This window comes from Folsomia candida, unplaced genomic scaffold (genome assembly GCF_002217175.1).
Source record: "Folsomia candida strain VU population unplaced genomic scaffold, ASM221717v1 Fcan01_Sc001, whole genome shotgun sequence".
Taxonomy (NCBI): domain Eukaryota; kingdom Metazoa; phylum Arthropoda; class Collembola; order Entomobryomorpha; family Isotomidae; genus Folsomia; species Folsomia candida.
In genome coordinates, this window is record NW_019091193.1 from 165,383 (window position 1) to 185,668 (window position 20,286).

The 20,286-nt window shown below is 36.8% G+C and overlaps 2 protein-coding genes across 6 annotated transcripts; both read left to right on the top strand.

Moving 5' to 3' along the window:
• Window positions 1-1,050: 1,050 nt before the first annotated feature.
• Window positions 1,051-3,154, top strand: LOC110863073 (zinc finger protein 490). 2 transcript variants are annotated; one of them, XM_022112304.2, is made up of 5 exons: window positions 1,051-1,232; window positions 1,430-1,507; window positions 1,590-1,708; window positions 1,780-1,993; window positions 2,077-3,154. In XM_022112304.2, the coding sequence occupies exons 2-5, from the start codon at window positions 1,431-1,433 to the stop codon at window positions 2,870-2,872; spliced, it is 1,206 nt and encodes a 401-aa protein (XP_021967996.1). In that variant the 5' UTR covers window positions 1,051-1,232; window position 1,430; the 3' UTR covers window positions 2,873-3,154. The 2 variants fall into 2 exon arrangements, with proteins under 2 accessions (XP_021967996.1, XP_021967997.1); XM_022112305.2 differs by having other exon boundaries at window positions 1,052-1,232; window positions 2,080-3,154.
• Window positions 3,155-3,403: 249 nt separating this feature from the next.
• On the top strand, window positions 3,404-12,248 carry LOC110841709 (zinc finger protein 91). Of its 4 annotated transcripts, none has more exons than XR_004835106.1 (18): window positions 3,404-3,982; window positions 4,059-4,977; window positions 5,067-5,343; window positions 5,419-6,099; window positions 6,174-6,541; window positions 6,604-6,807; window positions 6,872-6,976; window positions 7,074-7,277; window positions 8,735-8,971; window positions 9,302-9,505; window positions 9,575-9,679; window positions 9,754-9,924; window positions 9,999-10,202; window positions 10,281-10,445; window positions 10,506-10,685; window positions 10,762-11,176; window positions 11,399-11,984; window positions 12,152-12,248. XR_004835106.1 is itself a non-coding variant. In XM_022087401.2 (17 exons), the coding sequence occupies exons 4-17, from the start codon at window positions 6,061-6,063 to the stop codon at window positions 11,750-11,752; spliced, it is 2,955 nt and encodes a 984-aa protein (XP_021943093.2). In that variant the 5' UTR covers window positions 3,404-3,982; window positions 4,059-4,977; window positions 5,067-5,343; window positions 5,419-6,060; the 3' UTR covers window positions 11,753-12,248. The 4 variants fall into 4 exon arrangements, 2 of the variants coding, with proteins under 2 accessions (XP_021943093.2, XP_035708499.1); XR_004835105.1 differs by having other exon boundaries at window positions 11,399-11,980; XM_022087401.2 differs by having other exon boundaries at window positions 11,399-12,248.
• The last annotated feature ends 8,038 nt before the right edge of the window (window positions 12,249-20,286 follow it).

Below are 20,286 nucleotides of genomic sequence, written 5' to 3' on the forward strand. Positions count from 1 at the left end.
TCAAATATCTGGCGCCCTAGGCGGGTGCCTAGCTCGCCTATACCTAAAACGGGGCCTGGGTATTTACTTATGATCTAAACAAAGTTACTTGTACGTTTTTTCATAATAAACTCCGTGATTATGTACACGTGAGAATTCTCTGAAACGTCTAAAAACCGAAGACAAATTTTAACCTTTTGACCTTTTATATGCGACCTTAATATACATTTGTCGGTCAAACATTTATATATTTTTGATCAGCATGAAAAACCCTTCAATTTGCTGTATCACATTCTCGTCGAAGAGGAGTCCATCTGCCCTTTTTTTGCTGCTTGATGCAGTGGCGGCGGAAGTTGGGGGACATATGGGGACGTTACCATTGTTAGAAAGGAGGGGTCAAAGCATTGATGACTGAAGAAGCTACGCTTGTATAGATGGCTACTTACATACTATCTGTCCACGGCAAGTTGAACCCGGAGATATGGGAGACTAAACTCAGTTCAACGTTAATAAGCATGGGCCGGGATTTAGTCTTCCATATCTCCGGGTTCAACTTGCCGTGGACAGACTATAAGCAAGTTTCTCGTCGGTCGTACGACCGACAACTTAAAAAGCATGGGGATTGTTTCCCCATAGAGTTTTGTTTCCCCTTCCAGGTATTTCAAGGGAAGATTGGATTTTTCTGATTGCTGGGGACCATGTCCCCCCTCTTCTGCCGTCACTGCTTCAAAGACAGGCCATGATGGATGCACTACATAGTTCAGCGATCAAAATAGATGGAAAATAAATTTGGTACTCTTTTATCTGCTGAAAAGGTTGGAATCGATCGCCGATTTACATACATTAGCCGAACCGCATAAAGAATCCAAATTATTTAAGACCAATTTATTTTATTTTAACATAAAAATCATTCAACTTAGGATTATTATAGTTTTTGAAACATGGAAATTGAATGGCGTAGTTGAATTGGAGGAAAAATTTGCATGAATATGAATTTACAAAGATTTCATGTTGCCCATCCACTTTTTTTCTGGTACGAGCAAAACCACAGAATATAGATTCTACAGAATGTAGAATCTATATTCTGTGGAGCAAAACCCAGCTGACTCAACAAACAAACGAGAAAAGAAAACACTGCACACTGGAGAAGTACAGTAATCATAATTTTTAATTTATTAGTGCTTATTTATACTTGATAAGCAAGGAAGGAAATCAAATGTAAATTCAAACAACATTAACCTAAATTACTCCAGGTAAATAGTCAAACTAATCTTAATTTCGTTCAGAAATGTGAAATACAAGATTTGTTTCTGTTATTTTATTTGTCTCGATAATATCTAGTCGATATTTGAAATTATTTGTTGTTTATGTCTTTAAGCTCTAAATTTATAATAAAGCTAATTGTTTCTAAATGATTTATCTATTTATGTTCACACTTCAATTAATTTAGAATGGCTTACATCCTTCCGGACGACAAGGGACGGATTAATCCAATAGAAATAAAGGAGGAGAGGGAAGAATTTCAAAGGTAATTTCGAAATAGGTTTCCTATAGTGTTTTCCTACATTTAAATTTTACCGAAGTTATTAATTATTGCTAATTATTTGTAGAAACGAGATTGTCGACTTGCCAGGCTTACTCAAAGAGCTGAAATTCTTAGAGGATACCTTTCTCAAGACAGAAATTAAACTGGGGACGATTACGGATAAGTGGCAAAGCTATTTTGAAGGTTGCTAAATATATTTGTATGAGAAAATTATGAATGAAATGCTACAATTGAAATGTAATTTTCATCCGCAGACGATATTTCATGCAACTTCAATTTAATTAAGGATTGGATGCAATCAATTAAATCGTGTTTGGACGAAATCACACAAAAATACCGTGACGACTTTGCAGCCCCACCCGAATACTTTCATAATCTTGAACTCCCCTTAAAGCTTGAGTTAAGAACGGGAGAGGATGACAGCGACGGAGGAGTGGATAACAGCAGAGAAGAAGATGACCGCAAACCGTAAAAATCTTACATTTAATTAATCAATCAGTAATTAAAATTCTTCGTCCAATTCAGATAATTTTGCTCATAATTAATTTCAGCAGAAAGCCGCATAAGCAAGAATTGCCAACGTGGCATGACACGAATTCTGGTGATGAACAATCGCCCCCTGCAGATTCCGACGCAGAACAAAATACAAATTATACCCCTCCTCCTCACGATATTTATCAACACTTTGCCATAAACCCTGCATCTTCGAAAAGGTATAAAGTTCCCCTAAATCCAGAAACTTTCGCCCTGGAAAAACCAAAAAGAAAACGAAGAAATGAATTTGATCCTCCACCCCCACCCACATCTGAGTGCCCCATTTGTCACAAGGTCCTTGCACGTGGCGGATTAACCTCTCACATTAAACGATGTCATGAACCGCACGACTTAAAATTTTCCTGTCCCCAGTGTCCATCCCATTTCCATACGAACGGTCAGCTCAAATCACATATGGTGACGCACTCGGACACCAAATCGTTTGTCTGCCAAACTTGCGGTTGGGCGTTTCATCAATACTCGAATATGTTGCAACACATGAAGCGACACTCGGAGGAGAGGCCGCTCAAATGCGACATGTGTGACGCGACCTTCAAGTACAGCCAAGCCTTGAGGTTGCACATCGAGGCGAAACATTCCACCAACTCGAACCAGTGCCCCCAATGTGGAAAAATGTTCACAACGGGGATGAAGTTGAAACGACATGAGCAACAGGTCCATCAATCTGTGCGGAAACATTCTTGTCTCAAGTGTGATAAGGTTTTTAAGAGGGTGGAACATTTAAGGTATCACGAGAAAACGCATGATAATCCAAACACGAAAAATAGGGGGTTAAATAAAGCCAAAGAGTAATAATTAGTAAATATGTATGTAGTGATTAATACCCGGTTTTTGGAAAATTTCTAGTCTGTTGGAATTTTTATTGATATTGCAAAATATTGATTTATTTTAGAATTGTCGTTGTAGGCAAATTTCCAAATTGCTAATGAATACTAGCATAAAATTAATTGTAAAGTATAATATTATATTTGAAATGTGGTCAATTCTGTTAGTTTAAATTTATATAATGCTCTTCGCCAAAGAAATTTTAAATGTCATTAATGTTGGAAACTTTTATATGTTTAAGGTGAATTAAGAAGTATTTAAATATGTATATTTATCTTTTTTACTTGTCTCAAGATGGCAAAATTTAATTTAAAATGGTTTTATACAATTTCATCTACTTCGACTCCACTCCACAAACCAAAATTATAAGTGTATTTTATATTTTATAAATATGTTGTGTTAAAATATATTAATATTTCTTATAACACTTTTATCTTCTTTCGTTGTATTTAGATTTGTACATAAAACTGCATGAAAATACGTATCACTTCACCTGCTACAAAAACAAAGAGAAAGAAAATCATCCCCGCGATTCACTTTTGCATAAGACACGGTTTCTCTCTTCACTTTTCACTTTTCACTTTTACCGTAAAAGTTTTACGATAAACATTAAATAATGAATAATAATTAGCAGCTAAGAAAAACATGGGTAACAATTTTACGCCTTTCCAGACCATCTGACGCTTTAAAGTTTCACAATGGCGTCCAACAAATCACGTCGAGGGACGGGAAACTTATTGCAAGATTTACTTTCTTCCGTCGTCTGTTTGAAAAAATGTGACAAAGAAATAATTTTTACAAATTCAGTTAAATCAGAATTAAAAATTAAATTACAATTTATACACTGCTTCATGTGTGGCGTGAAGCACCAGCGCCGCCCATTATCTGACGTAAAATTTGAAATTTTACGAGAAATTATGCTAAAAGAAAGTTTCCAAAAGTTTTCCACGATTTCAATTTGTCCCCCGTGTTCGAAAACGTTGGATAAACTGGTCGATTTGTGGAAGAAAGTTGATGAGATTTGTTCTTGCATTCGAAGTGTGATCAAATTACGCCACAACTTAACGGACCGAGAAGGTATGCAATTAAATTAAATCGTATTTCACGGAATTAATAAAATAGTTAATCAAAAACATAATTTCTTAATCAACAGATACTAATATACAAATTGTTCACGTTTTGTGACCCGATTAAATGAAACAATTCTAACTTGATGCAATCTTAGTGAACGGTCTGCGTTTGTTCATAAGAATAAAATATAAAATAAATAGTTTCTAAAATTCGACAAAGTGTGAAAATGAGGCAATAATTGATGGACAACTAATCTTAAGTTTACTTAGCATTTGTTTTAGATTTCTGCAATCTTTTAGAATTAAGTAATTAATCCTTATAAATAGTATTTATTAAATACACATTTATTACATCACTTTTACCCAGCTTAACTCTGGTATTTACAATTTACATAGATAAATATGTAAAACCGTGAAAATGTGTATCACTTCACCTGCTACATAAACAAAGAGAAAGGAAATCTTCACCGCGAGTCACTTTTGCATGCCGCACACGTATTTACTTTCTCTTCTCATCTGTTTATTTAGATAAACAATAATAAAAAATGATCAACAGCTATCTGAATTTTAAGAATTAACATGGTTCAAAGTTTTATATTTTTCGAAACCATTTAATCACAATGGCGTTCAGCAAATCGCGTCGGGGGACTGGGAACTTATTGCAAGATTTACTCTCTTCGGTCGTTCTTTTGAAAAAATGTAATGTACAAATAATTTCTACAAATTCAATTAAATCCGAATTAGAAATTGAATTACACGTTTTACACTGCTTCATTTGTGGCGTGAAGCACCAGCGCCGTCCATTATCTAACGTAAAAGTTGAAATTTTACAAGAAATGGTGCTAATAAAACAAAGTTTCCATAAGTTTTCCGCGACCTCAATTTGTCCCCTGTGTTCGACAACGTTGGATAAACTGGTCGATCTGAGAAAAAACGTTGACGAAATTACTACCTGCATTCGAAGTGTGATTAAATTACGCCACAACTTAACAAACCGTGAAGGTAATTAAACAAAAAATTAAATCATCATTGATCATATTTCACGAGTTTAATAAAATAATTAATCAATGGCACAATTTCTTAATCTGTAGATATTGAAATACAAAATTCGAACTCAGATGTACTTTATAACGTTAAGCTCAATGACGACGATAATGATTATTGGTCCGGAGCAAAATGTGATGACGGAGACGATGAAATTATGGTACCGGATTTCGATAATCATGAATCAGTTGTTTCAAAATCTGTCACGTCGCCCACCTTGGAAAGTCTGACTTGTCCCGAGTGCAACGTAACGTTTAAGAAATCTTGGCAGCTTAATAGACACCAGAGAAATCCATGGTTGGACAGATCGGAAGGAAAAAGAAAGTAACTCTAATTTCGGTTATTATTATTTGCATTTACAATTAACAAATTTTAATTTAGCATTCGATGATTTTATAGACGACCCAACTCCAAAGGAAGGCAAACCAGTCTGCAGGATTTTGAAGAATCCGACTCCCCTAACGTTTCCATAAACGTTGATAATACAACTGCCAATAATGAAGACGTCAAAACATGCAAAAACGATATAAGCGACTACGATTTTGTGCCAATCGACGATCTGATGTTCCCAGGTGTGGCCGAATCGATAGAGGCAAGCGAAGACGGCAAAGTTGACGATCTTGAAGTCAATTTTGACTGTGCTAGCGCCATAATAAATAATTCTGAGGGGAATTTCATCGTGGATACGACACCAGAATTACCGCAAGCCCTGACGCAAATTGACAATGAAGTTGCTGTTGACATTGAAGAATTTGTACAATGCAAAACTGAGTCGGTAGAATTGATGAGCATAAATCATCCTGCTCAAGATGTCGTCCCACTTGTTAAGGAACCTTCAGAAAGGTTGCAAATAGCTAAAGTCAAAAATGAGGATGGCAAAGAAGTCAAACTTTTTACAAACCTTGACGGCGTAGATGACGTTGCCCCCAGTGAGTTAATTATTTCTGCGTCGGTGTCGCCCACCTTGGAAAATTTGACCTGTCCCGAGTGCAACATGACATTTGACAAATCGTGGAAGCTTAATCGCCACCAGAAAAATCCATGGTTGGACAGACCAGAACAACACAATCAAAAGCGCAGGTAACCGATGCATTCGTTGCTATTAATGAAACTAAGCGCTACATTTAATTTTGCATGCATTCTGATTATTTCAGAGTCGATTGATCTCTAACGACCTGCAGAATGATACTGCTAAACGGCCAAGACTTTCAAGAACCCGGGCGGAGAAGTTAATCAAAAAGATCACGAACCGTGAAAATCCAAATAGCGATGATAATGGCGACTTTGACCATCTAGGCGATTCCGACTTTCATGATTCCTCGGACAGCAGTATTAGTGATGATGATGAGGTCGAGTCTTCCTCAGATGATGAATCAATTCATGAAGAAGACACTGAGGTATGCAAGAAATCCGGACGATACCAATGTGTCAAGTGCAACACGGCCTACGGATCAATGTACCATCTTCGTCGTCACCTTACAACTTTCGCGCACACTGGGCGAAATCCTCCTCCACCTGCAAGGTAATCACGTAGTATCTAAATTTTATCAATTCCATTCAATTGAAACCCTACTTTTTTTATAGAACTGGAATTCCAACCCAGGGTGAAATAGCTTCTCTAAAATGCACCGTTTGCGCCACAAAATTTGATGACGTGGAAACTTTAACCAAACATAAAAACAAGCATAAAAAAGAATGTGAAATTTGTGATCTCAAGTTTCCACAAAAGTATGGTCTACTTCGACATTTCAAATCTCGAAAACATGATGTCGCTTTAAGATGCCGAAAGTAATTACATCAAAATTACTTAATTTATATGACACAATTATGCAAATTTTCATGTTTACCGCAGATTAAATGATGATGGAGTGGTTACATTCCGTTGCGATAAATGTGATCAGGTCGAGTTTCCTGATTCCCATGGAATATTTCAGCACGTCCATAGAATTCATAATTCGTAAGCTGAATTTACACTCAAGACTCTCTTAATTTATGTATCTAAAAGTACTATAAAAGGAATTAATTAGTCTTTAACCTTTTTGGTTAATATTTAGGTCTTTGGGTCCGATCGAGGAAGAAATCTCCACTTTACGATGTACAATTTGCTGCGAGAATTTTGACGACCTTACAACCCTCGTAAAACACAAAGCTCTCCATGGCAACAAATGTGAAGTGTGCGAGTTACACTTTAATAATCTTGATAAATTTAAAGTCCATCTCAAGGCTAAGCCACATCAATCCGCAATTCGTGCCAGACGGTAGGAAAATTGGGTTCTACTTTGTACACTACACTGTAAAAAATGATTTGCGGATTTTTCCAGCCCACCGACCCCAGCCCGTGGGAGTCCAGCCCACCATTTCCAGCCCGCGATCACCAGCCCACCAACTCCAGCCCTTAATTATCTCCAGCCGTAATTATTTCCAGCCCATAAATATCTCCTGCCCCAAATAAATGAATGTCAAAACGGGGTTTCCAGTATGCTTAGTCTTTGTGTGCCACCGGTTGTAGGTCGAATTGCATAATTTACTAAGGATAATGCAATATGGTATAATTTTTTTTTGCATAAAACGAATTGGTATAATGGTACGTAAGGGATAATTAAAAGAGGGATAAATATACGAAAATCAAACTTACATTTTAAATTAAATTAAATTTTAAACAGTCATGAAGTTGTGAAAGCATTTTCCAACAACAGGAATCAAAAGTCGAAAATGAAGAAGGCGACGGAGAAGTCTTGATGCAACTGAATTCTGTCTTGTCGAAAGTTACCAATGGGAAGTTCAAATTCACTCTCGGATTCACAACGGCAAGTGGAAAGGAAGTCAAAATATCAGAGGAGGTCATGAAGAAGGCATTGAGTCTCAATAAGGAATTTGAAACGGGGGACAGTAGCCGAAAATCGTTGCAACATTTTCCAACACCCATGTACCCCGTTTTGGGTTATAGCATAGTCATTAGGTAGGTAGGTAGGTAGGTAGAGTATAGCACAGTCATTATGTACATATGGAATATGAAGTGAAATTGGTAAAATTTTTGTCTAGAGCGACCCTATGGGGTGACCCATATCGATTTTTAGAAATCGTCGTAGTAAGAAGTGGATTCTGTAGTGGATTCTCATGAAATAATATGACGTCAAATATGAACAAAAAGTAACCAGAGGTACTAAGGGGTGACCAACACCGATTTCTAAGAGTTTATACATTCAGCTCAAATTTAATATGGAGTCGAAAAATAAATTGCAAATTAGAATATAGGAGGGTTGAATTTCAAAATTTTTGAATAGAAAATTTTAAGAAACTTGAGTTTTCTAATAAATCCTGGTTCGAGCTAAGCAAGGCTGTACGGATGGGTTTTTATAAACGGGCTGGAGATATTTATGGGCTGGAAATAATTACGGCTGGAGATAATTAAGGGCTGGAGTTGGTGGGCTGGAGTTAATCACGGGCTGGGGTCGGTGGGCTGGAGTCTTCCGCACACCGTAAAAAATAATGTTACCCTTTTGAAAGCTAAATGCACTCTCAATTCTTTGTTAAGTAAACTAACTCGAGCCAGAGTAAGCTTTACTCCTTGTCAGGTTTACCTTATTTTGGATCTAGTATAGTTCACACGTAGTATTAATTGAGAGGACCTTTATTTTTAAAAAGGGTAACATTACGATTAAGAGCGTGCACAATACAAATATGTATTACATTTTACCTCGAATTAAATATTTAGAGTGGATTCTGAGGGCAACGTTACCTTCGTTTGTGAGCGATGTCCTGTACAACAATCCTTTCCTGACGTCTCGAAACTTATCAAACACAAGGAAAATTGTCATCAGAAGCCAAGAATTTTTCCCGAAGGAAGGTCGTGTATGCCGTGTGACAAAGTTTTCACCTCGACGAGATGTTATAATCTTCATCTTCTCTCCACCCTGCACACTACCACCGTCGGAGGCGTAACATTGGCACAGTATGTTTAATTTAATTTAATTTCGTACTTAATTGAATTCTTCGAGAAAGACCTAGGTAAATTTGAAAAGCAGTTAAAATTGGTGTACTAACGTATGTATGCAGAAGACATGTATGTAATTGTAACACGAAATGGTTATAGGACCGTAGGTAAAAATGCATACTTCAGTATTCACCAAGTTTAAATTTCACTAAGCTATTGTTTTAACTTCACCTAGAAATAAATTATTGTGTTTAAAAATAACCCTTGTCCGACACATTTGGAAGATGTACATATAATTTCTTTGATAAATTTTGTCAAAACTAACTGGAAATTTATTAATATTTATAGAATATTGATGCCAACCCAGGATGAAATGACTTCTCTAAAATGCACCATTTGCGCTAAACACTTTGAGAACGAGGCCACTCTGACCAAGCATAAATCCAAGCATGGTAAAAAGTGTGAAATTTGTGATCTCAAATTTTTAAATGAAATAGCCCTAGGTCAGCATCTCGTATCTCAAAAACATTCCGTTGCTCTAAGATGTCGAAGGTAAACAGGTCAATATCCTTGAAATAATTTATGATAACCAAGAAAGTAAATAGCCAACTTTTTCCGCAGATTAAATGAGGACGGCGTCATTACATTTTCCTGTGATAAATGTGATCATGTCGAGTTTCCCGATTTACGTGCAATATTTCAACACGTGAAGAAAAGTCATAAATCGTAACGTGAATTAAAAATTTAAAAGCACTGTTAACAATTTGATCTTGATTTTTTATTCATGCTGTGTATTTTAGTCAACTTAGTCGCGCAGAAGTGAATTTTGATGAGACCGAGCTATGCACGGAATCGGGAAGATATAAATGTCTCAAGTGCAAGACAACCTACGGCTCTAAATGTCATCTGAGACGTCACCTTACAACGAATTTCGTACACACTGGGGGAAATCCTCCTAATAAGCTATCCGGGTATAGGAAGCTGTTCAAATTTTATAAATATTGTCCCCCAACTAAATAAACATACTTTCTAATATTATTTCCAGGCGTTTACCTCCATCCCAGAATGAAATAAAAACTTTGAAATGTACCATTTGCGCCGCGACATTCGACGACCTCCCAACCCTCGTAAAACGCAAAACTCTGCATGGCCTAGAATGTGAAGTGTGCAGCGTAACCTTTCGTCGACACAAAACCCTTAATCGACATCGGCAGAGTAAGAGCCATCAGTTCGCACTTCTAGCCAGACGGTAGGAAAATCAGGTTTCACGCTAATTAATTTAAGCCTACAAATTTGTATAACATTTTTCGTTCGTTAAAAAATTTAGTGTGGATTCTGAAGGGAAAGTTAGCTTCGTCTGTGGCCGATGTCCTGAAGGGCAACCATTTCCTAATTACCCGAAACTTGACGACCACAGGAAAGAAAATCATCCTGGACAAAACATTTTTAGCCACGTAAGCACCTCACTCGGAGAGACGGAAGGAATGTCCCTGTAAGTTTAATTACATACTGAATTGAATCATTTAACCTTAACTCGTAACATTTAATTCAGGGACTTCGCGTGCACCCTTTGCGACAAAAAATACGCTGCAAACTTCCAGCTTACCGCACATCTCGCCTCTGCGCATATCGATGCCTTCGTTTGTGAAATATGTGGGGTGCGGTTTCACAGTTTGTCTGGGTTTATGTCTCATCAGAAAACGCATGTTGAGTCGCAGAAGTTAAGCAATCGGTAATTATTATTACTTCGATGATCAAATATGTACGTATTTTCCTACCAAAAATATAAATATTTCACGTATTTGCAGACGCATTCCTCCAGAGGACAAATCTTACCCGTGTAAATTTTGCGACAAACGGTTCGCCCAAGTAGGTGGAAGGGCGAAGCACGTCAACTCTGTCCATAAAGGAAGACGCTACAAATGTGACGTGTGTAAAAATACGTTTGCTACTGCACAGTCGTTAAAACATCACAAGAAATATGTCCATAACTTTGAAAATGAGGAACAACAAACTACCAAAGTACACAGGAAGCAGCCGAAATCTAAAACCTTGAAGTGCGACGTTTGCTCGAAAAAGTTTGCCCACCATGTCAATCTCTCGCATATTGAATTAGCTCATTTTCAGGATAAAAGTAAATGCCCGTACGAATGTTCTAATCTGGAATTTGAGACTGAAAACGAGTGGATTCAACATTTGGAAGGATGCACTTCGGAAAAAATTGTGAGTTGGTTTCATTCACTGTCGAATTTATAAATAATCGGGAGGAAGATTGAGACTAAGGATTTCCATAATCCTTATTATAATTTCGATTCTTTAACCCAGTTCTTGTAAATTAATATCTTGATAGAAATGGAATTTGTACAAAAAATTGAATTCAAAAATCGCACGGATTATGATAATATGCTACTGTTTTTAGTTAATTAAGATTTGTTACTGTTTTAGACGGAAGCTTCCCGATGTTCCTGCTACTATTGTGGCGCCTTGTTTCGACACAGATTCCTCCTATTTTCCCACCACCTCCAAGCCCACAAAACCTTTCCTTGTGAAATATGCTCCAAAGTATTCACAAAACAACAATCACTTACCATACACACACATTCGCATCAAGAAGCCAGGCCACATCTTTGTCCAAAGTGTGGGAAACGATTTCGACAAGCTTGGAATCTAAAGCTTCATGTAACTCTGATTTGCGGGGATGACGAAGAAGCCAGGAAAAAACTTATGGAAAAAAGGAAAACACAGTATAAATCGTTCAGAGCAAAGAAGATGAATTTCAAGTGTGACGAGTGTTCGTAGGGATTCGTATCGGAGAAAAGGTTGGAATTGCACAAGAAGAAAGTTCATGATGAAGATATGTCGGGAACGGAGGATAGTAGTGACACCGATTCTTAAGAAACTGGACTTCTTCTCGCCGACCTTATTATAATTATGCTGATAAATCATAAGCAAAATATCTCCATTCGCAAATAGCGAAACATGTACATATGCGTGCATCTAGATTACCTATACACGGCAAAAACGCCCGTCGGTATTTCAGTACAGTCGTATCAAAAATCGCATTGCGAGCCATCCGTACTTAAATTTAAATACATTCCCACTTGCACGGAGTGTGATTGTACTTCGGTTAAGTACGGATGGCTCGCAATACGATTTTTGATACGTCCGTACTGAAATACGGACGGGCATTTTTTGGAGTGTACACAAAATCATACATACCTATACATATGTACAATTACTAACTGAATAAATTCTACACGTTTTGTGACTCGATTAAGTGAAACATTTCTAACTAGATTCAATCTCTTGGTGCTCGATCCACACTTCTTTTGTTCATTAGTAGTACTAATTTAGTACCCAATAAATAGTTTCAAAATTCGTTAAAATATGCAAATGAGGCAACAATTCATGGAGTGTATTATTCGCATTTCGTTTTAAATGTCCACATATTATTAGAATTGATTAAGAACTCGATTAGTACATATATATGTACATACATATTTATCTAGTTACTCTAAATTTTCTTGCCGGGGTAATCATGATCAATTAATACACATGCACATTAATAGGCAAATAGATACATAGGCGTGGTATGAAACTGTATTTAAACCAAATTTACATACATGAAATGTTCATGAAATTTAACATTAAACCTAATTTCAAATGAGTCCATGGAAATAACTAAATTGCACTTGAAAACTACTAACTAGTTTTTAAGCAAAAGACCCGTCACGGTGTTTTGAATAGTGAAATCCTGTATGACCAGGGGAGTCGTACGTTCCACAAAATTGTTACAAATTTTAAATTTGAGTGGGGTCAACGAATCTAAGACTTTTCTCGTATAACGAGAATGTTTTTGGCTCCACTTCCACTTTCTGAGCAGCTCACTCGACCCTTCGAACGTGTTCGAGGCTACCGTGAAGAGGACCATGTTTATGAAAAAGCCGTCCAAGTAAAGTAGGAGAAACATGAGAAATTCCGACAAGGAAATCTCATCTCGAAGTCGGATGCACACATAAGACGACAAAACTTGAATGACGGGAAAGCCTACGACGAAGGCCGGAATTAGGCGCCAACTGGTCGTTATCGTTGCCAGGATTTCGATGAGTTTCAAGTTTTGGTACGTTTTTATGAATCGCGTCGTCATTTCTTGAGAGTCATCATCACTCGATAGGTTGCATCGCCTTAAACATCAAAAACATTTAAAACGGTTAATTTTAATTAATTTTACTTTAAAATTATATGAGTTGACATCGTTAGCAACATTAGTAAAAAAAAAAAGCAAATTTTGCAAGTTCGGAAAATTTGGCTTGTGAACTTATGTATTCGTATCTCCAAGACTTAAATTTACTCAGCTTGCAATTTTGATTAGAAAATTACGGTGCGGTGCAAATATGCGATTTGTAATGAACCCCCCCCAATATGTTGGCTTTGGCTTAAGTACCCGTGCATTTCAAAATTTGAAATATCTCACCATTTCCCAATGATGCGTAGGTAATCCCACATGCAAAAAACGGCTGGCAACGTAACAAAGCATAGACATTATAGTTCGCAGCGACCACGGTAGGGAGTAAGATGACGAATTCCACCACGAGCAAAATAATTCGCACAGAAATTCCAAGCTCAATCCCGGCCCGACAAGTGTCCAACATTGACCCCAAGAAGGGCGGCATACACGGAAATTTGACCAGCATTACAGCAAGCCCGCCCAGGACAAAAATCCCGATAAAAATTGTGGACGGAATGAGACAGGCTAACATTTTGTTTACGAAGGTTCTCTTGTATGGAAACCCTGGAATTTTACATAGGCAAAATTACGATATAAAAATGGTATTCATGATTTTTTCCTATCCTTCCTATCGCACGTGGTGGCAATTCATTATCTGACAAATTTTGATTTGAGATTACTGAGAAAGCAAATTGTTTTCACAACTGAATACATGAAACACTGACTCAGTTTACCCCAAAACCCCGACTACCCCAACTACCCGCAAAACCCAGGTAGAGTACGGGTTTTCAATAGCAAAACCCCGGGATTTTACACTCTTAGAAGTGTGGTTATAATTTTCTAATAAACGTTATCACCAGGCACTTGGTGATAACGACTACCACCGCAATTTTAAGCAAATTATAACCAGATTATAACCAAATGCAAAAAAATGTTAAAACCGGCCTGATAATCATTCGCTCAACAGCGTCGGTATCATTTTGTTGCTACATTGTTATGATTAGGGTCCGGTAGGAAAGTAAAGAAACACTTGAAAAAGTATATTTATTTGTCTGAAAGAAAAATTGTCACTGAGTTGGAACGCGGTAGTTTTGTAGTCCATGCGATTGACTATCCAAATCAGAAAACCGGAAGTCGATATCTCGATTAGTTCAAAAATGAGAACACAAAATTCAGAGGAACTCGCAAAAAAATTTTGCCACTACTACGAAAAAGTGTGCGAGCGCGTTCGGATAATGGTTAATAGCCACTTCGAAAAAGAAAAAATTCATAATGGAGCAATTTGCAGAGTTTTAGATATGTATGAGGGGAGGAGGAATGCTGAATTCAAAAAATTAAAAAATCGTTCTGCTCGTGTAGCGACCCCCAAAGTGATACGTAGAGTTCAGAAGGAAAACAAAAATAACCTTGGGATGTCAGACAGTAATTTGGGCTGCAAATTGAAAATATCAAAATTAAGGTTACGTGACATTAAACCTACGAAGTTGGGGGTCAAATCCAATAAGGCGACACCTGCACCAAAGTACAACCAAGGTCAGCAAAAAAGAGCAAAGCCCAACTCTCGGCAGATTGTTGAAAAACGAGTCAAGCAAAACATGCCCGTGATTCTGGTCATGAATGATGAGATCAATTGCTCGAATGATCCAGATGAAGTCCCTGGGAGGAAGTACTACTCATATACTAATAAGAAAACGTTTAAAGATTCCTTCAAATACACACCGAAGTCAAAATTCCCCACAATTCCCGTAATCGGGCAAGCATTGGACTCATTGCGGGACGACTCAAAGCCGTTCGTGACCACAGCCACCATGACCTCCGAGAGATATCTGAACGATTGTGTAAAGTAGATCTTGATCCCCTTTATCAATAATCGTAATGTACTTTTCTGACCGGACACAGCAACATGTCATTCTTCAAAAGTTGTTCTGGAGTACCTGCGATCGAAAAAAATCGATTTTGTTGCAAAAAAGTAATATGCTCCCTACGTCCCTCGGGCAAGACCAGATGAACGATTTTGGGCATTATGCAAGAGAGAATATAGTCGTCGAACAAAACCACCCAAAAAGTTGGGAAGATTCCGTCACATTTGGACACACACCTCAAAAGTGGTAGCGAGAAAGAGTGGCAAAGCACTTCTGGGCACCGCGAGGCAAATAATTCGCCAGATAGGAAGGATGGGGGTCTATGGATCATATGAAGCAAAAAATTGAACGATAAGGACCTTGTTCTTAACCCTTAGAAGTATCATTGGAATTAATTAAGTTTTCCGGATTTTACAGGCATTTTTCAAATGTTTCTTTACTTTCCGACCGAACCCTATAACCGAGAAGTTATATTTCATTATAACCAATATTGTCACCGGGTTGTCATGCAGACTGAAAATAGTCTGGTGATGTTTTATTTTATTATCTGGTGATGTTTTCTCAAGATTACTTTATGGTTTTACACCAGTCGGTTATGTTCAGATTCAATAATGCTACGCTAGTGGCGCTGCATCACTTTATTGTGTTATTCCTCATCACAATGTCTTATTTAATTAGTGTATCGAATTTTGCACGTGAAAAAAATAATTGTGTCGAGTGACAATTATCGGGAGTTTCTAATAATTGAAGGTAACTATTTTTTAAGCATTCAACATTATTTTAAACTTTTGGTACATAAACTATTTTCTGGTTCAGTTAAATTAGAATTCAAGTTGGACGGGGAATCCGGAACTTCTAACCAAATCGGCACAGAAATCAGTGAACAAATTTTCTCTCTTTTGTCAAACAGCAACACGTGAATCCTGAAGCAAAAATATCGCAAATAGTTTATCGCAAATTAATTATTTAAATTAAATTTTCCGTTAATCTAACTTTGAAGAATATTAATTGTTTATTTGTAGTTGCTGAACAGCATATTTCTCCCAGTGGAAATAAACCTTCAAAATTCGGTTAGTAGATAGGGTTAAAAGTTGTACTTGTAATTAATGAATATTGTACTATATATATTTCTAAATTATTTTCCTTTCATGCCCTTTATTTAGAAACCCTCTCGTCAGCGGAGCAAACATTACTTGCAAAACCAATCATCGACATTTTACCTCTCTGGAGATATTTTTCTACTGAAGGAATCGTAATATAAAATTTGATTTTGTCATTATTTCAAGTATGCAGGTATTTACTAAAGTATATATTAATTAATTTACTTTTATAAATGGATTTAATGCAATTCGGTATTGGTATTATCCTATAAAATCGAATAAAACACTATTTTTCAAGTAAATCGTCACCGTAAGCTTAATAATTTACAATAAATCGGTTATAAACATCACCGTCATAGTGTTAATCATCACCAATAAATTAAAGGATCATAACCTGAACGATATACATCTGTACAACATTGTGGTTTTGTTGTTATTCATTGTGGTGATAATTAACACCGCAGTGAAGATGATACGATTTAACACCATTTCGGTGTTGATTATAACCAAACCGGTAAAGTCATATACGTCTAAACTTTGGTGATAATCTGGTTACAATTTTTCTAAGAGTGTAGTTACTATAAACATGGAGGAGGGAAGATTTGCTGGCAAAAAATGGCCAACATGCAAGTTACGACGGTTGCGAGGTTTTGTAAGCGTCGTCAGATTTCGTCTTCCAAACTCACGTTACACTTTTTACGAAGTTTGACCCATTGTTCTTCCTGTGTACGCTATTTTACGATACGAAGGATAGCAAGACAATTGTGAATGAATACCCTTAAATTCCCTTTTATACGGAATTTTCAGACCTAACCTTTGAAAAACCTTGACTCAAAAGCGATCAGCGTATTGATAAACCCCATCGGAACCAGATCTAATTTGAATCTTAGTCCAAGTGCGACAGAGAGCACGGAGCAGAGCGCCAACGCCATCGCGATCTGGGCCGCATCGTACGGCGAATTTAGCATGAATAAGTACTGCGCCACGGTGTACATGAGATGCACTGCGACCCCCAATTGGCAAAGGGATCGACGAATTTTGGAACGTTGTGGAATAGCTCGCTGATTTTTTGCATCCCATTTAAACTGGAGTGCACACACGGATGAGACCAAGTCCAGAGGCATTTTTATATAGGGGAGAAATGTAATGGTGAACATTCCTGCTAAAAGTTTATACAGGTAAAAAATTAAAACTAGTGTTGCAAATGTCTTAAAAAACTTATAAGATCAAAAGTAATTTTAGAAGACTTACAAAGTTTACGGCTCAACGGGGTAAATCAATAAGGAAATATGGAGATATTCATTACATTACGAGTTCGCATACATAGATAACGACGCCAGCAAAAACATTCGCAAGTTCCCAAAAAAATTTCGCTTCAAAATTCATTTATGAACTTGTGCTAATCCAAAGCTAGTATATATGTATGTATTTCACAATTTTTTTTCTTCAAAATTATGTGGCAATGCGAACTCGCAATATATGTAAGCTCATGTAGGTTATCGACAACTTGTTAACCAAGGTTTAGAATTGGTTGAATGAAAGAAACCATTTCGGAATGAAATTTAAAATAAATTCCACTTTTTGCACTCTATTAATTTCATATTTTATGTAAGTAAATATGCATATGTACGTATACATGATTACTATATTTAGCTATGTATTGCTAATTAATTTGCAAATTCGGAACCTGTATTATGTATTGCCAAAATGTTCGGTGAGTAATGGGAAGTAAAAGCTCCCGTGCTTCGGATTATAAATACTCAATTTGGCAAATTTTCTGGCATAGTTTGTTAATTTTGTGGACACGGCCACCATGCAATTATCTATGCTCCTCGGTTATTTCACTAAAAATATGTAATAATTATTTTTAATGAAATGTTTTACATCATTTTGTAGCCATTTTGTATAAATTTAAAAGCAGTTATTTTCTCGAAAAATATGCAATCTCATGATGACGGTATTGGGCCGTGCATGAAACTGTGACACTCGGTTTGCCGAAAATTTTACAATTTTTCTGTAAAAGGGCTTATAGCTACATATGAATGTAGTTATGTATGTACCTTCTGAGGAAACAATTACCAATTTTTGACAAGTATGTAAATATGCCTCGCATTTAAGGGAGATTTCTAAGCTAAGGTGCTGAAATTTTATATATGTATGTGCAGTCATTATACGGTAAAAATTCACCAAAAATCTATCACATGATTTATGCAACGTCCGGAGCGGCTAATTAACTGGTCCCAATTAAATACATACATATGTCATTGTCATTAGCATAAATTAAACAACTATTCTCGTATTTTAGTAAGTCAATTTTAGGGATACCTTATCCCTAAAAATGAATTAGCTCCTGTATTTATCAAATAATGTCATACATATACGTGCTACATACATAAACCAAATTTGAGACCATGTTATGCATAATAAGTACGAATTATTATAAAACCCATTACTCGCCACTCTAGAATAAGTATAATTATGTAAGTGTAGTTAGAGCCGTCAGTCTACACTCTACACAACGCGAATTCCGTCGCGTCGATTTAATGAAATTAATTAGTAAGGATGGATAAGGTGACAGAAAGTGGCAGCGGAAGTTGGGGAATATAGGGAGACATTAGCATTGTGGGATATTGTGGGAGAAGAATAACATGGGCAAGCTACAATTTTGCTGAATTTCTGAAGGGACAACGTCCCCCTGTCCACCCTCTTCCGCCGTCAATGGAGACAGACTGGTTTGGCCGGTACCGGTAAACTGCATGCGCTGATGTGCACAGTAGTGCACACCAATAAATTCTGCACACCCTCAACCGCTGGTGAACAACTATTCTCATAAAACATAAAAATTAGAATCAATGCATGACTTGCAAGAAAACTGGATGAATAGATGAAACAATTTGTCAAATAAATTGAATTTTATTTCGGTAATTTTTTGCAATTGTGGAAAGGATACCGGTTGTTGAAATACATAAATTTCATTAAGACATGATAAAATAATTAAGAAGTGAGCTACATACATACATATGTCCAACGAATCGTACATTCTCAGCATTTTCATAATTTTATTTTGCTACCACAGGATTTTGCCACTTTGTAGGCACGCCACTAAAGCATCATTAACACAAAATGCGATGCACGGAAGTATTGTACAGTCGGCCACATAAATTCCAGAATCAACTCGAGTATTTCCTTTCTTAAACGTGAGACAAGAACGACGCGTAAAGTTTTTCTGCTCCTCCCCCAGAAATGACAGGTCAACGCCTTCCGTGTCCTCCTTCCACACGAATTGAGTATCGTTCCCAATGTCAATCCCGTCAACCCAGTATGCTTTCAAGTAATATAAATATTTTAAATAAATTGGCTCTCCAATAGAAATGTACCGCTAAATACCTGTAACCACCTCCCCACCGTGTTAGTGTGATACCCAAAATCCGCATTTTTAAAAGTCAATCACCTATAGGGTCGACCCATTTATCAAATTAAATGTGTTAATGAGTAGATGATTTCTGCATAACAAAATTTCCAACGTCTACACCCTCAAACTGAGAAACCAAAATATGAGCATGAGCACAAAATGAGAAAAAGTGCGTTTTTTTGTGCATCTTTTGATTTTTCCTGACAAATTTTGAGTTTGAACATTGCGATTTTTTTTATGCAGAAATGCTCTACAATCCCCAAATTCCCCACTACCACTTCCCATAACGGCTAGTATATATTATCACCCAGTGGTAATTAAGAATAACGGCAAGATAATGAGATCAAGTTCCTTCATTGTTTGACCCTTTTGCCAAAAACACTAATGTATCAAGAATTGAAGACCAGTTTGTTCCAGGTACCAAACAATATCTGTATGGGTACCTTTATAATAACAATTTACATAATATTTGCGTACAATTTTTGTTTTGTTGATACATTGTGTAAGTAATGAAACATTGTTGACCCTGCTGAAAACTTGATTTCCAATATCTCGCGACAAAATCTATAGGTGACTTAATGCCTCTAGTTTTCCTCATGATTACAACAGTATGTATTAATGGACATACCCGAGTCGTTAACCTCTTTATGTGAAGAATTCAAGTACCCAAAACACTTGATTTCCTTAAATATATATGTACTACCTAGTATAACAGTCTTAAAAGTGGCCTG